Source organism: Octodon degus, unplaced genomic scaffold (genome assembly GCF_000260255.1).
Source record: "Octodon degus isolate 3935 unplaced genomic scaffold, OctDeg1.0 scaffold00312, whole genome shotgun sequence".
In the NCBI taxonomy this organism is placed as follows: domain Eukaryota; kingdom Metazoa; phylum Chordata; class Mammalia; order Rodentia; family Octodontidae; genus Octodon; species Octodon degus.
In genome coordinates this window covers 748619-766257 of record NW_004524888.1, presented here as the reverse complement: position 1 = coordinate 766257, position 17639 = coordinate 748619, and the positions used below count along the sequence as shown (strand labels likewise).

Below are 17639 nucleotides of genomic sequence, written 5' to 3'. Positions count from 1 at the left end.
TCTGAGATTGATAGGGTAATAAAACTGTCTTTATGTATAATCTGTCTTTCTGTCAAATTAGGAGCCAGGGACATATGTTTCATCAATGCCTCTTGTAAACGATCCAAGAGGGAAATGGGGCTTTCATCTTTTTCTTGATGAATACTACACAATTTAAAATAATTAAAAAGCTTGATTTTTATCCTTCTCAGACCTTTAAGGATAAGTCTGAGTATAAACTATGGATGATTTTAAATGTGATGTTATTTTGGTAATATTTTAAATTTTAGAGTCACATTTTACTCTGATCAGAATTTTTATCACAGTGTTGTGCTTTTGTTTTTTAAAGTTAGTTTGTCATAATGTATTTATAGAACTATAATGAATGTGTAGACTTATGTTTACTGCCAAGGTACAGTACAAAATATTAAACCGAGTATTCACTGCCTACTTCAAACACCTAACATTTACAGAGATCCACGTTACATTAACCACACTGAAGTTATTGTTCTTTTTAAAGAATCATTCTCATTGTTGAAAGCAAATAAAATCTTAGGGTACCAATATTAGTGTTCCAGTATTAGTGTTAAAGTGGTGGTGGTTGGAAGATAATCTTGATTCTATGAGCAGGTTTTCATACATTTATTGGGCTAGTAGTTCTTCCTGTACTGGTTAAGTTTCTTTTTTGGTAAACAGTCTCTTTCTAAAAGAAAAACCATGAAGGAGAAATTGAGATGTATAGACATGTCCTCAAATGACCAGCACTGTACTCATGAATACTGTGTATCTTGCAATGAACAGAGTGGGAACATTTTATTTTTCAATCTGAAGTAAAATACTTTAAAGGAAAAAAAAAAACCCAAAAATGGAATGAATCAGAAGATGCCTGTCATTCTAATCTCCCAGCTGGTTGGTAGGTCACTAGGGAGCTTGTGGAAAGACTGCTTGGACTCCGGTAAGAAGAGGCTGTCTCCCTGGCTTTATAAGGCTTTGATCTCATAAAATTTATGATATTCATCTCCACATGTAATCGTAGCTTCTAATGCTGCTTGCCTCTCACTAGAAGTCAATGTTTAAGAGTAACATCGTATCCTTTTAGTCTCATTCATAGGTCTAGGTAAGTACCCTAAAGACCTTAATATACTTATCATGGTAGTCTGAAAACTTTTCCAGATCTTGTTTTATCTGAGATCACTGAGAGGAAAGGACACATGAACACAGGCAGTTCCATATTCTCTATTTACCTCCTGTAAGGGATACTGTCCCTGAGGAGCTGGAACAAAATCAGATAGGGATGGATATAGCTCAGCAGAGGCTTCAATTACAGCTGGCTTACAAACCTCACCCTTAGAGTCCAGAGAGCAAGTCAGGGGAACCTCAGGCTCGGTAATAGTGTAGAAGGCTTTCATTAATGTTGTCTTGGAAACCTGTTTCTTAGGGTCTGAAGGGCAAGACAGAGGAACTTGGGGCTCAGTAACAGTAGATGTATCCAATTGTGCCTTAAAGGCCGGAGATATCTGGTTTTCTTGTGGCTTATATTTATGTAAAAACATACTAAAAAGTACAAGTAAGGATTATTTCTTAATATAAAGAAAGTCTGAACAAAAAGTAATTTTGAACATTTTCCCTCTCTCTTATAGTATTTTCCTCTTCTTAGTTGAAAAGTGTTATCAATGTTTTCCCCGGTATTCTATTTTGTCTCTAGGGGTAGGCAGCCCATGAGTGAGTAAAGAAAAATATTAAACAGTTCTTTCTCAATATGTGAGGCTCAAACAATTTTCAGTATTTAAGAATATATTCTAAAGGAGTAAGAAAATTTGACATTGAGTTCCCCATCTGAAACACAATGGGAAAATAGACACGTCTTTTAATCTTTACTTGGTTTTTGTATCTTTTTCAAGGCATCCCCTGTGGTGACATGCTCTACAACAGGGGGCTACTCTCTAGAAAGTGACCAGAAAATAAGATAGTTTGGACTAGCCACTCTTATCAACTTGTCCCTGCCTGTTCTGGAAAATCACATTTTAAACTCTAGCATGTGTTTCTAGAAGCACAAGCCATCATTGATTTTTAGCTGTAACAGTCATGTTTAAAGAAGGAAGCACTGTTAGCAAAATTAAACCAATAATCAAGAGACTTGAACAAATGCTTTTTAATTCTTTGAATGAGAGTGAAAGAAAAAAGAATCAAAAGACAAAGGGGAAGCGGTTGGAGTACCTCCTACCCTATCAAACAGTTCACCTCTAGAGATACAGAGAGGCAAGTACCAGCTCAGAAAAAGCCAGTTCTAAGCCCTAAGGCAAAAAAGTCCCCAAGATATTTGTGTTATCTATTTAACTGCCTAAGCAATCTTAGAAAGACTAGGCTAAGTTTTACTCAAAATCTACTCTAAAATTTTTATGTCACTATACATGTAGCACATGAAACTTACAGGTTGAAACCTCTATCACTGTTCAGCAATCACAATTAGCACCTTAATGAAGGTGCTTTCCTGTCTTCAGCATTAGCAACTGCTCACTTTTTTATGGGTGTAACTTAATTTTTAGTTGTTGGATAGGAGGGAAACATTGAGACAGGTTAGGGTTCTTTCCCCTCTGATCTTTAGCACAAAGACATCTCTAGAAAAGTAAAGTAAAATGTGACAGGAAAAGGTAAGAAATCAGATTAGAGAGTCTTTGCTTCTCACACTCAGCTCACGGCAAGTTATTGAGACAACCTGCCCATGAGTCATCACCCTCAGCCTGGAAAGGCAAAAGTGGGGAATCTCAAGAGTTAAGATTGCCTCCTCACCAGAAGATCCGATCAGAAAGGAAACTGAGGCAGAACAGGCTTGACATCTTCAAGTATAGAGGGAGACTACATAAAACTACACAGGCCAGACTATCCCAGTGAAACCTGTCTTTCAAGTCTTAAGAACCATTGCTGGCTTCTTGCCTTTTAATGGAAAACTAGATCCCCATGATTTGTTAATAGTCAGGTATACCTCCTAAATATAACACAGATTTATAAAAAGACCCATGTTAAAGCATTTTACAACTTTATATTTTGGTTAGTCAAAGTACATTTGGGAAAGCCCTAACATTATTTTTTCCTAGCACTGTTGCCTAACAAGTCAAACAGGTCAAGCAAGGGGCACCAATAAATTCAGTAACTAGGAAGTCCAAAAATAGCATACACAAAACAGGAATATAAGATCTAGCCTGCAAAAGTAAAATGTCTCATCAAAGAAACATAATCTTCCCATGTTTTCAACTTGAATCTATTATCATTTTTACAAAGAACACGGTGTAAAAAAAACAAAAAACAAAAAAAAAACAACAACTAAGCATAAAAATTCAAGGTATAAGCAATAGACATTCAAGGATGGCAATTTCTTTTCTTTCTTTTAATGTATTTAGTACAGGGTCTACAGGGTCTCACTGCACAGATCAGACTTGTAGTAATCCTTCCTGTTTTTCAGCCTCCCAGGAGCTGGGATTACAGACTTGCACCACCATGTCCAGTCTCAATCGCCATCTCAGCACGCCCCAGGGACAAGGCTGACATGGCAGGCCTGGGATCAAACCCCTGGCCCTGCATCTGCCCAAGCAAGTGCTTTAATCAGCTGAGCTAACTGGCCAGCCTTTGGCAATTTATGATTATCTAAATGAGTCACAATCCAGAATCCATGAAACAAAAGCAAACTCTTACCTCTTTCTAATGATCTCAGTGGGACCTCCAAATGATATAGGGGAAATAAATATACAGCCCAATTACCAGTCAGACACACTTGGAGCTCATGTTCCCCAAACACAAGAATGAATTCTAGGGGCTGGAGAGATGGCTCAGTGGTCTAAAGCACCTACTTGAAACAAGCTTGGCAAAGCACAGGGACTGTGGTTCGATCCCCCAGGTGGGCTGAGCAGGCCACACACACACACACAATAAATAAATGTAATAAAAATAAAAATAAATAAATAATTTAAAAAAATGAATTCTAAGGAACAGTGGAGGTTAGGAATAAGAAATATTTACCAAGAGAGAACTCCTGAGAGACAGGAGGAGACCCAAAAAATGGATTGCCACAGACCCCACTTTACAGAAAAAGTTTTATAGAGCAAAATCATGAAGTGGATATAAAATCATGAGGTGAGTACAATGTAGGACAAAAATACAATTAACAAATACAATTATAAGTTTAGGTGTATAGGGGAAGCAGGTCACGCAGCAAGTATACATGGGAAGAACAAGGATCTTTACAGAAAGAAATGAATCAGGGAGTCTTGGTCACCCACTGGGACTGATACGACTTTATTATTTATTGGAGGCCATGCAGGCTTGGTCATTTTGTATTCATCTTGAAATCTGGCCTTTAACAGACGTGGATCTGGCCACAGTGTTGATTTTTCATCCTCTGTATTGACTCCTTTGAAGGCATAGTCCTGGCTGACTGCCTGTATTTTTACCTAGCTTAGCTATCTATATAAAACTATCTGGAGCTGGACAACTCTTTTGGGGGATTCAATCTTTGAAAACTATTCAGGTTATCTATTTCATCTTAGATGAGTTTCAGAATTAGTTTATGGCTTGTAGGAATTAGTCTCTTCCACAAAAATTGTCATATATATCAGTAGGTTTATGCATAATATTCCAGTATTATCTTGTTATCCTTTATCTAAGTAATATCTTTTTATTCCAGATGTTGGCATTTGTGTTTTTTCTTATCATCCTTGTTATAGGTTTATAATTTTACTAGCTTTTTCCCCAAAGAACCAATTTTTGGCTTCATCAAAATTCTCTATTTTTTATTCGTTTGTTTGAAATTTCATTGATTTCTCATTTTTATTTTTGTCATTTTGCTAGCTTTTGACTGGTTTTAATTTTTTTTTTTTTTTTGCTCTGTGAAGTGAAAGGGTAAATTATTAACCTCTTTTCTCATCTAAGCAGTCAATGCTATAAATACTGTATTTTGGCTTTACTTTAGCTACATCTTATAAATTTTAATATATTTTCATGTTCACTCAGAAATATTTCATAATTTTCGTTGGGGATGTTTCTTTTATCCATAGGTAATTTACAACTCTTATATAATTATTGGTTACACTTTGTCAGAGAACATGATTCATATAATATTAATTCTTTTTTTCTTTTCTTTTTTGTTGTTGTTGTTTTTTGTGCAAGGTCTCACCACGCAGCTCGAACTCATGGTGATCCTCCTGTTTTCAGCCTTCCCAGTGCTGGGATTACAGGCACATGTCACCACGTCTAGACTTGGAGAACAGCTCAGCGTACCCAGGGGCGGGGCCAGTGGGGCACATGGTGACAGGGATTGAAGACCAGCCCCTGCACTTGCCTAAGCAAGCACTTAGTCCACTGAGCTATCTCACTGGCCCTGTTAGATTTTTGCTTTATAACCCAGAATATGGTAACTTCTATATGTACTGAAAATAAAAGTGTCCTGTTGATGTTAAATGTTCTTATAAATAACACGCCAAGTTGGTTGTTCCTGTTGTTCAGACCTCAGGTATCCTTGCTGATTTTCTTCTGTTTTATCTCTTACTGAATGGGCAATGCTGAAGTCTCCACTTATAGTCGTGAGTTGTTCACCTCTGCTTTAGAGTCTGTCAGTTTTCAAACTCTGTCATTGCATGCCTACATATTTAACACTGCTGGTTTTTTATTTATTTTTTATCGGATCCTCTTTATGAATGTGTAATTATCCCTTAACTCTGGTACTTTTCTTTACACTGAAGCCTATTTTGTTTGAAATAGAAATAGCCACTTCAGCATTCTTTTGAGGTGTGTTTTCCACTGTTTGTGGAACTCTGATAGAAATGTTAAGACTTTATTATTTAAAGTTCTCAAGGCTCTGTTCATTTTTTTTTTCTTTCTTCCCTATTACGTAGTTGGATACTTTCAATTATCCTCCTTACTTTAACCTGCATGTATCATTTATTTAAAGCATCTAGTAGACAGCCTAAACTCAATTCACTTTTTTGAGAATTTAAAGTGATTCTCATAATCTCTTCTAAATGATGGTTAAGATTTTTTAAACCTTCATTTATAAGTTTAAAGTATATGATTTTGTTTGTTCTCTGAGGTTACTTTGCCCAATTTCTGCATTTTAAAAAAATCCTCATTTTTCTTGACTTCTTTTTAATTAGTTCATCTTATTTTATCTCTTCCGACTTTTGACTATATCTCTGAGCAATCTTTTGGTAGTTACTCTAGGAATTCCCAACTTTCCAATCTACTTAGAATTGGTACTCACCACTTCAGTTGGAATGTAGGAACACTTGCAGGTCCCTTTTCCTGCCTTATCAGGGTGGTGCTATACATTATAATCACATTGAACTCATGTACATTGAAACATGATTGTATGTTAAATTTTTAAAATTTCAACACACATGCTTCAGAGAACTCAAAAAAAAAAAAAAAAAAACAAAAAAAACCAATAGTCTACTATATTCACCCAGATACTTGCTATCCCTTCCTTTACCCTTGATTTTTCAAGTTACACTCTGGTACCATTTCCCTTTTATCTAAAGATATTTAGCAACACTTTTAGAACAGGTATACCAGATGAAAATTCTCTTACCTTCCTTTATTTGAGAATGGCATTATTTCAATTTCATTCTTAAAGGACATTTGCCCTGAAAACAGAATTTTGGGTTGCCAGTTCTTTTCTTTAAGCACTTTGTAAATGCTACGCCGGTTCCTTCTGGATGCCATAATTTCTAATAAGAAATCCATGGTCATCAGGATCAATGTTCCTTCCAGGCAATACATAACTTTCTTTCTGGCTGCTTCTACAATCTTTTCTTTGTCTTTCGTTTTAGCAGAGTGATAATGTTATACAGGCATGCATTTCTTTGGTTTAATTTGTTTGATGTCTGCTTTGTTTCTTGAATCTCTAGCTCTAATGCTTTTATTGCACTTGGAAAGTGTTCTGCATTCTTCAATTTTGTGTGTGTGTGTGTGTGTGTGTGTGTGTGTGTGTGCAGGGTTTCACTATACAGCAATGACTCATAGTGATCCTCTTGTTTTAAAGCCTCCAGCACTGGGATGACAGGCGTGTGTCACCATGCCCAGACTTGGTGGCCAGCTCAGCATGCCCGGGGTAGGGCTGACAAGGCATGTGGTACAGGGGATCAAATCCCAGTCCCTGCGCTTGCCTAAGCAGGTGCTTAGTCTGCTGAACTGTCTTGCTGGCCCTTCTTCAAATTTTTTTAGTACTATACTTTTTTCCTTTCCTTCCGGAACTCTGACAGAAATGTTAGACTTTATTATTTGTTCTCAAATCTCTGTTCATTTTTTCTTTCTTTCTTCCCTATTATGTAGTTGGATACTTTCACTAATTTTAATTCGCAGTGTTAAAATTCCTATTTGTTTTCTCTTTGGAACTTGTATTTCTATTGATACTTTCCACTTTAACATTTATTTTAAGAATGTTCACAATTATTTGCTCAGACATATTTGTAAAAGCTGCTTGGAGTTCTTATCAGACCACCCCAACATCTATATCATTTTATTCTTGGCTTTGTCCATGTAACTTGATACTTGCCTAGTTTTTCACTTGTGCAGTAATTTTGGACTCTATTCTGAATAGCTTGAATGATATAATGAAACCTTGAGTGTTGTTTAAGTCCTATAGTGAATGTTGTTATGCTTGCTTTAGCAGCCAATCTACTTGGTCAGGTGCAGACTACCTTCTCTGGGCTGTGGTTACAGGCTGGTTCCGTTTTCAATGTTTTTGGAGAACTAATCTAACTGAAGCCAGTGTATGTCATTTAGAGGACAGTCCAGAACCTGCATAGGACTGTCCTATGTTACCTCAATAAAGTTTCTGCAAGGCTTTTATTGGCTAATTTAGGTCAGTTCCATCCACTCATAGGTTGGGGGCGTACCCAGAAGTTCAGTTTGATGGGGCTGCTTCCCACAGCTCCTCCCACCTTCTCTGGCATTTCCTGGTTCCTTCAGACTTCCTGTTCTGAACCTTTGGCCAGAAACCACTCAATTCTGACTGTGCCAAGCAGGGCTGCACAGTAAAGGGAAAAAGAAAAAAGCAACAGGCCTAGAGTATGCTTGTAGGCCTTGTCTACCATCAACAGAAAGGGCCCTCTGTCACATGGCTGCCTCCTTTAGGCTCTGGTTACCTCCTGCTACCCACTGACTTATCTACAGGCTGGTGCACAGAGGGGCAGATCTCAGGAAGGAAGGAAATCTGTGAGCTTTAGCAGTTTCCTTTCCTGATTTGTGAGCTGGAACTAGAAGGTCTCTCCTAAAGCTCTCCTTGTGGGCATCACAGAACTCAAATCTCATCCAAAGGCTCCACTAGGCTCAGGCTGGGACACACTGGAAGACAATGTGCTAAACTCACTGCTGGCTCAGTGGAACTAATTCTGGTTGCTTCCCTCATCCTCTGCTAATATTCTTCCCAGGGTACTCAGGTGGGTGATGCTTCTTCCAAGATTTATGATGCAGTTCAGTGATGACAAAGGCTGATGTTTGTACTTATTGCATCTTATCCAGAACCCAGTTCTCTGCCTAGTGCTTGTTCCATTATGCACCAGATAGTACACTAAAACAACCTGTTGTACAGTCACATGAAATCCAAAACAATGTTCCTTCCATGCAGAAAAACAGTCTGTACTCCTGGCTGTAGAAGGGCTGAGACACCTTGGTGTAGCCCTATCTCTTCCAGGGAATACTGCCTGCGGCTGGGCAGAGCTTTGGCAGGGCCCTCCTCAAGTCCCTGGACTATATACCCCGGCTCTATCCAGTGAGGCAGCTGAAGTTATACTCAGCCTTTCCTGTAGAAATGGGAGATGCCCCCAGAAGCAAGGGGTGCAGACTGAGATTCCATCCTTGGTCCTGCCCTCAGGCAAGCCTGATAATTCCTCACTATCTTCAGATTACCCATGCCTTTGAGCAGATGATTCTCATAACCCATCCAGCTTTGGTAATCACCCTCAGTGGGTGCTTAAGCCAGGGAACATACCTGCCACCCACATTTCTTTTTCTTGTTTTTTTTCCCTCCCTCTCTCCTTCCACAGGCAAAGAAACAGCTGTGAAAGGTTCCCAGAGATCATTTGGTGTGTAGGTATAGGATGGCAGGTAAACCTGTGAGTTTAACTTCCTACTACACTGCCCCTATGGCACACGAAAATTTATCTTTACTTTTAAAGGGACTTTTCTTACACCTGTTTCTTGACACACTATAATCAAGAGATAATACACCAAGACATTCTCATTTTTAAAAGTAGTCTTTCAGATAGAGGGTGAGTCCATGATTTCTCAGTACAGCCTGGGCTCTTGCCCTTGACCAGAGAGCACATTGCCTCTGTGTGGCTTTTGGGGCTTTTACTAACAGCCTGACCTTGACCTTCTCCCCAACATACTACATCATCAAAATATAATGCATGTCACTGCAAACACATGATAGGAAATCAAAATTGATTCGTAAGTATTTTTATGGGGGTGAAAACATAAGTATTTTTATGAATATGCCATGATGTTAGACCAAGTTACTTAAGCAGCAACTTTTCCTCTCAAGTGATAAGAAAAATAAACCTTATGTTTGATCAAATGACTATTTTCAGCCTCTCAAAGAACCATAAAAATTAAGACTTAACCAACAGCCCAGGGAGAGCCCATTGTCATCTGTGTGGACAGATGTGTGCCCAGGTGCTGACTGATACCATAGGCTGCAGCCAATGTAGATGGTTTCAAACCAGGTAGTCCCTCGAATGAAAGGGTCTTTGGTGCCCTGCAGCCATCCAAAGCTGCCCCCACAGGATATGTTCACCACAGATGTACTGTCACATGGGAAGGCCGGGATGCAAGAGTCACCAGGTAGGCAGGAAGGCCTATACACACATTCCTAGATGGTGACTGGAGCCAGGGCTGCCATGACTTGACTGACTCACTGGAAAGCAGCCCTGTGGGGGACAGGGACTACACAGCACCAGGTATTCAAGGCACCCACAAAAGGATGCACAGAAGCCCACAGGGTACCTAGAGAGGGAGCTGGGTGGGAGGTGGGGGTTCTGGTACTCCTACCTTGGCTGGCTTCTGGCTTCAGGGAGCTTACAGGAAGTGGGGGCGATGATTCAGGGACATCGGCTGCTGGGTGTTCAGCCACCGGACAGATGATAAACCACCTCTTCCCCGTGTGGAGCACTGAGAAGCAGAGTATAAACAGTATGCTGAGAGACAGCGAATGTTTCTCTACCCTAGGCGATGCCTGTCACCACACCAAACCTGCATGGGGCTCTAGGGGAGCCTGTTTGTACCTATGGGGTTTTCTTCAGAAGAATGAGAGCAAGGAGGCCATATTCCCATCATAATCCTAAACAGTGACCCTCTAGACACAAGTGGTCCCCATGTCCCCAGTGAGGGGATCCCATCTGCTCTTATCTCACAGTGAAGAGGGGTGGGCAGCCAGCCCAGCAGCATCTTCCTGGCATCCCAGCACTCTAGAGAGCCCAGTTTGGGCATAGTTCCTGACACACCTGTGGAACCAGCCATAGAGGTGGTGATGCCAGTGAAGGGGAGGCCTTATTCTGCAAGCTGTGCACAAGGGGGACTTCTATCGAGCACTGGCTGCAGAACAGAGGCAGGACCTGGGGAAATGGCTCTTCCCTGAGCTATAGCACTTGCTGTGAAAGGGCACCAGAAGCAGCTGGGGCAGACTCACCGTTCTGCTGGTACACAGGGGCATTTGCTGGGGACTGTCTGCCCTCCTGCAGGAGAGAAGGATAGGAAGTCAGCAGACTTCACAGTCTGTCCACAGCTTCCTGCCACTACTCCTTTTCTCCTGGAACCAGGGTTCTCACCTCCCCCTCGACCAGGCCACAGGTGCCCAGGGGTGGTGGGCTGGTTCCTGCATCAGAGCCCCGGTCAGCGTCGGTGTCCTCACTGAGCATGTCCTCTGCCTTGTCCATAACATCCTTCATCTGCTCGATGAATGTCTCGCGCTCAGCTGGCAGGATGAAGTCGTGTTCCACCTATGAGGGGATGTGGGCAGCTGTGACCACCTGCCACAGGCCATAGCTGTCCTGGGCCTCTATCAGGAAACATAAAGATCTCCATCCTGTCCTCGGTCCCAGAAAACAGAGCACATGCACCTCACAAGAGGACATTCCTGGGGCAGCCAAGAGTGGCTGAAACAGGTGAAGGCCACCTAGAGAGGCAGCCAATATGGTACTGTCCTGTCCTGAGCCACAGCTCATCATAAATCCTCTAGCCACCTGTGAGCAGGGTGTGGATGCACAGGACTGAGGGGACTGGGACTGGGATGGGAGAGTGTCCTGGGGGCACACACCTAGCAGGCTGAGAAGTGAAAAGCCTGGTTTGTTCAGGGACAGGATGGACCTGGAGGATGGTAAAGCTGTGAAGCGGCCACTGGCTGCTTCTCCATACCAGCATCAGAACTTTAGCCTCGGTGGGCACATGGGTGAGTGGGGCTTGGTGTCTAGAAAGTGGCCTTGCAGGGGCTCCCAGCATATCCTGCTTCCCAGGAGTGACTCTGGGAGTTTGCCATCTGGACTCTCGAGCCCACGCCTATTCTCCCCAGAGCAACTTAAGACTAGCTTTCCACTGGTCATTCACCACAAAGCTTTCCCCACAGCTCCAGGGCTCTTCTTGGAGCTGAATCCAGAGAGCACAACTCCAAAGTCAGTCCACAAAGTCCACATGTCCACACAGGTGGCCATCTCTCCTTAGTGCAGCATTCACACGCCATCAGCGTCCACTCTCACCAACTAAGGTCAAGGGTTCTTCAGGCCATGTGACCCACCTACTCCTCACAGAGGTACCGTTCACACATAAGATGACTAGCTTCCATGCCTTGCCAGCCCCTGGAGCAGCAGCAGCAGCCAAGGCCCTGGCAAGCAAGGGGAACCCAAAAGGAGGTCCCACACCACAGCCTGGACACTGCAGCTTCTGGACCAAGTCAAGGTCTCTGTCCCAACTCCCACATGGGCACACAGTCCCCCAGCTCTTACTATGCTTTTTCGGGTGCTCAGCCACTTAGGCAGATGCGATGTGGTGTATCACAGTCTAGAGAACTATACAAAGACCTTTGGGGACAGATGTCCACTTGTCCACTTGTTTAGTGAGGCCGTCTCTGCCCCTTTGGCCCTTGCCTCAGGCACTCATCTTTCCAGACCCCTTCAGAGATGGGTCCATCTGCCCCTCGGAAGTTGGCTGCAGAGTATGCGGAGCCCCACACACACTCTAAGACAAGGAGCTGGCTAACACTGGTGTCCATGATTCACTGGGTGCTGAAGCGCAGCATGGGAGTGCAGCACTGTGTACAGGGAGCACGCCCAAGCCACCCAAGATCAGCGGGGTGCAGCATGGGATGCTGTGTGCAAGAGCACACGGTGTTCCAGCACCACACAACACTGAGCCACTGCCCCAGAGTTCTTCCTGCCAAGTTTGTATTTCTTTTTAAAGAAATTAAAATGTATTCCAAACCAACACAGAGAAAAGCCTAAAAATATAGGGTGCAGGTATTACCTGGAATTAATGCCAATTTAATCCAAACAACCATAGTTCCTCCTTTACGGCAGGGTTGGCAAAGAGGTCTATGAAAAGTAACAAACCCCAAGCCCTGGCAAACTGCCAGGGGCAGCGCACTGAGGGCCCTCACATGGGGAGGAGGGCTGCAGGAGAGGAGGTGCCTGTCTGAACAGCATCGTGCTCTGCCAGCCAACACCCACCCTGCTCCAGCGCCCTCTGCCTCTGCTCTGGGGCAGGAAGGGGCACGAGGAAGATGACACATGTGAGCAGTGTGCCGAACCAAATTTGTTTATTTTTACCCTGCTGACCCACAAAGGTGTAAAAGATGAGTTGGCTTAAAAATGCCCCATCAAACAGCACATGAAAGAAAAAGGAACCAAAGAAGAAGAGAAGCAGCATGTGAGCATAAAAAATGAGAAGAGGTCCAAGTTTACAACGCTCACCACTAAATAATCATTGCCGAGCAGGAACACGGGTATGTGTATAAAGCTGCTAAAAACAGGGAGACGTGGACACACAACTGTACATCTGCCATGGTGGGCAGAGGGCAGCATGGATACCTACAGGACCTAGCAGGGTGGCGGGCAGACGCCAAGGGAATGACTTCATGAGCGTTTGCTCCATTACAGTTCCTGACATGTAGACAGCCATGTACATAGAACATAATGCAAGGTACGTTTAAAACTCAGGAAGATGAGAGAAGAGATGTGCAGACTCACAGGCCACACGAGGAGCCAGCCAACTGCTGCTAGCAAAGGTCCCTCGCCCAACCCTAGCCAGGGACCTCCAACCTCTCCTCTGCCACAGACCTCAACCCCAGCTCTCTCCTGTCCTCTGCCTAACCCATCTCTGGCAAGAATCCTGCTAAGTTAGATTACCAAGAGTCTCCCAGCTGCCAAATCCAGTCAAATTCCTCATATCCCCTTTGATACCAGTGTCTGTTCTGCCCTCAGAGAGGCTCCTCTTCTGCAGGCGTGGTGGTGAGTTTCACTAGAGAGACCCTGATGTTACTTGTGGAAGACACCTGAGTGACGAGTATGTCGGGGCAGATGGAGGGCAGAGCTGCCCAGAAACACCACTGCAGGTTCGTGACAGTCCACTCCCAACAGGAGAGGGTGAGCAGCCCAGCTCACATCCTGAAGAAGAGTGTGCAGGGCGTGGGCACACAGCACAGCTCCTCCACAACCCACTCTCCCACAGGCTCAGCACTCAGGTTTCCTTAGTCATCTCCCACCCCCACACATGCCTGGCCTGCTGCCGGGCTGTAAGCCACACTCCTTGCCCTGCCCCGCCCCTGCTGTCTCTGCTGTGCTGAAGCTGGTCCAAATAAAGTCTTCTCACCCCTCTGCAGTGCAGAATCATTTCTTTTACAAAGCAGGGACTGTAACCTGCACCGTGGCTCCAGGAAGGAGTCTGTGGAGCAGACACTGAGGCATGGAACTGTCCCAGAAGTAAACCTGGGACTTTCCTATAAAACTCACATCAGAATTTAAGGTAGCCGAGGGCTAGGGTGGCTGGGGACACAGACCAAGGCACAGCTTTCTGCTGACTGCAGACCTGGGCTGTTGAATGCAACAATCACTATTCACATGGGACAGTTCAATTACCAACCTAAATTAACTTGTATATTCTATTCCCTAGTCATCTAGTTCTACTCACTGCATGTGGGGCCCTGTGGAGTAATGAGCAACAGCGCTGGCCAGCAACACCAGCTGCTTCCTAGGACACAATTTCCTGACCTCCCCTCACACATACAAGGGTGTTAACCTGAGGTGACCATACATGAGCCGGATGTGGTGCGTCCATCCCACTGTCACTGTATGCTTTCAGCAGGGCAGTTTCTAAGGCCCAAGACTGCTGCTTCTAGCAAGGTCAGGTGCTGAGCACCCACCAGCACCCCTAGTAATACAAGCATAGGACAGAGTGGTCTGTACTGGCAGGGCAGGCTCTGGACAGAAGTGTAGCCGAGCTGAGGAATGGTGCCAGGAGCACAGGGCTCAGGCTTGCACTGTCACTGGGAGCCACTGGGTTGTTACAGTTTGGATCTCCAAGGTCTCCCAAAAGCCTCCTATATTTGGAAGTGACTGGACCATAGGGCTGCTACACTCATGAGTGGATTCGCCCACAGTGATTGTGGCAGCTGAATGTCCCATCGGAGGCATGGCCTGACTCTGTGCTTGACCCAGAAGGGTTCTTGGCCCTGGCTCCTCCCTTCTCCTCTTGCTTCCCAGCTGTCATGGATTGAGCAGCCTGGCTCCAAGATCACCATGACACTCCTGCCTTGCACCCAGCCACTGCTGGGCTGAGCCCTCAGGAAATGGTAAGTCAAAATAAACTACTCCTTCTTTACGTTGTGGGCATGGAGCATTCTGTTTCAGCAATGAGAAAGTGACTAACACAGGGGCTCTAAGCAGGGACCATAGGACATTAGTGGCTGGGGATGCTGCCTAGTTTTACCCATGCGTGTAACCTGCTCCTTTTTTCTGAGCACTGGGAACACCACGGTAGAGCAACTATGAACACATCCCCCAAGCTGCCCTCTGGCGTCTGGGTGATTTACATGAAGTCAGTGCTCCCTCCACAGACCCAGCGCCACCATCCAGGCCCTGCTCCATGTGCTCACCCCAGCACGTGCCCAGGACACAAGAACACAGCTTCCCCACCCATGAGGGCCCACCCTCACCATGTACGTGGCAATCTCATCAGGTGCGTCCCCATCCAAGTCAAACTTGAAGGTCACCATCTTGTGGTTGTGTGTCTCCAGTTGGCATTCCACCATCTTGTCCCCTGTGTTGCACACCTACAGGAAGGGGTCAATCAGATCAAGGACATCTTTGCACCCTGTGCCCCAACCCCAGCAGATACTCACATTCAGGATGGTAAGACGGGGTCGGCTGGTCCTCTCCTGCCGAGAGCGGGCACGTGTGGACCTGCGGTGGTGTCTCCGGGCAGACCTGCCCTCCAGCCTGCCCCCTCCAAAGGCGCCTTCACAGCCATCACTCAGCTCTTTTCCAGAAGTGACATCGGAGCCGCCATAGCTAAGAAAACCAAGATTGTGAACAGCAGACACGGATGACCAGCAATCCTACTGCCGACAGCCCAGCCCAGGGCTTTAAAGCCTTTGGGCCCTAAAGCTATGACTTGCAAAGTGGGCCTCCAGCTAAGAGAGGACCCCAGACTCCCTTTCTTCCTGTTACACCAGTCCTAGCTGGCATAGGGGCCATGCAGAAATGCAAGTTTTCCAGTTATTGCCTGTGTGACCTTAGCCTTGTCAGAACCCTAACTTGTGACTTGGGTCTCATGCCTCAGTTTCCCCAGCTATGCAACAGCCATCAGAACAAAGCAGCCATTCGGGTCTGCTGGGGGACTGCAGCAGAGCCTGCAAAGTACCCCACCTCCCCAAAAAGATGAGGACCCAGGGCCACTTCCCACAGCTGCTTTTAGTGAGGACTGGGCTGCCTCCCAGAGGCCACAGCTCCGGGCACAACTGAGTCCGCCACAGCCTCTCCCTTCTGCAGAGTCCTAGCACACTGAACCAGAACGCAGCCAGAGGGCTCCAGGCACCAGGGCTCAACCTTGAAAGAAGGTCCCTGAGGCCCTCTGGGTGAAGTCTGGAAAGGGGGCCAACACTTGTTAAGAGTCCTGAGGGCAAACAGGCAAGATCTGAGCAAAGCAGCAGCAGGGGCTAGGCCTGGGCCTCCCACCCACGTCCCCGAGGTCAGGCCGGGCAGGTACCTCTCACAGCTCTGCGGGAGGCCAGGAGGCTTGTCCTGTGCGGCCTGCTCCTGAAATAAAAACCAGAGTACAGAGAACAGTCACGCGCTCCCACCCCCCTGCAGCACAGCAGTGGGTACACCAGTCTTCCCTCGCCACTGCTGCAGCCGCTCTCTTCTGCCTGTAGCCAGGAGGGCACCGCACACCATGGCTTTCATTTTGTTCAAAGCCTTAAAGCTAAGCAGATTCCTAAAAGCTGAGGGCTGCTTCCTTTTCAAAACTGTTAACCCACTTTGATCATCCCTAAGAGAACTCATAGATTTTGTGAAAAACGTTTTCACAGGCTTCCTCTCCAAGGGAAAGCATCATCCAAACCCATTTATAAAACTCTTGCTCTCCATCTTGCTGTGGGATGACAGTAAAAGAAAGTACCAGAGACAAGCCAGCAATGGATGGCTGTCCTGGAGCATCAGCTACCTCGGGAGCCCCCAACCTCTAGAGCTGAGACCCAGGTGAGAGTACAGACCCACAGACCCAGGGGACAATAGCACACACCTCCTGGGCAGGTTCCACTGTCAACTGCACCGCTGGGCAGGGGCCAGGAATCAGGGGTCCAGCAGGCAGTGGTGGGTTTGCTGGCGGAAGCAGTGTGCCAGTCTGGGTGGGCACACCCTGAGGCGCTGACACCACTGTGGAAGCCAGGGAGCTGGGGAACTGAGGCAGCAGCTCAGGGGCACCAGGCGGCAGCAACTCTGGCAGAGGTGGGGAGAGGATAGCAGGCGGCAGGGAAACAGCAGGGACTGGAGCAGCAACATCCACAGTGTACGGAGGCGGATGGCCCAGCAAGACCTGGGGCACAAGGGACAGGATGCAGGTTGGACACTGGAAGGCAGGGGAGACACCTGCACTGAGAGGGGCTGAGCCCAGACACACCCGTGAGCATGCAGCTGGGAGGCGGAGCAATATCCCTCCTCAGTCCATGTGCTCCTTCAGCCATGACTGGTTTACAGATGGAGCTGAAGCAAACGGGCTGAGCATCCCCAACCTCTCTCTGCACAAAGGATCTGTGTAGGAACCCCAGACCTAGACTGCACTTAAGAACTAGCTAAGCCCATGTGAAAAATCAGACAGTAACACACACTTAGTATCCAACCCTGCTCCTCCACACCCATGCTCTTCCACATCCTGCCCTGGTTGGCCACTTGGTCAGGTCCCAGCATAATGGCTGTTACTGGTCCTAAAGAACCTGCAAGCACTGGCTGAAGAAGGGCCACGGGTTTCATGGCACTAGGACCATCATCCACTGTCCCACTTGGAGCTAAGAAGGTTGAAAATTCAGAGCAAGAGCCTTTTGGCTCTCTGAGCAGCACCATGGCGGTAGGCAAGAACAAGCGCCTTACGAAAGGCGGCAAAAAAGGAGCCAAGAAGAAAGTGGTTGA

At 45.7% G+C, this 17639-nt stretch overlaps 1 protein-coding gene across 9 annotated transcripts in view; it reads right to left on the bottom strand.

Annotated features, from left to right (window-relative positions):
* Wnk2 (WNK lysine deficient protein kinase 2) overlaps positions 1-17639 on the bottom strand; it is a 132887-nt gene that overhangs the window by 47081 nt on the left and 68167 nt on the right. For all 9 annotated transcript variants that reach the window (XM_023707802.1, XM_023707803.1, XM_023707804.1 and 6 more), the window contains 7 exons: positions 16756-17049; positions 16222-16271; positions 15356-15524; positions 15170-15286; positions 10797-10967; positions 10658-10703; positions 10021-10140 (listed from right to left, as the gene is read on the bottom strand). In XM_023707802.1, the coding sequence (XP_023563570.1) occupies positions 10021-10140; positions 10658-10703; positions 10797-10967; positions 15170-15286; positions 15356-15524; positions 16222-16271; positions 16756-17049 (967 nt within the window). The remainder of the gene's footprint in view (positions 1-10020; positions 10141-10657; positions 10704-10796; positions 10968-15169; positions 15287-15355; positions 15525-16221; positions 16272-16755; positions 17050-17639) is intronic.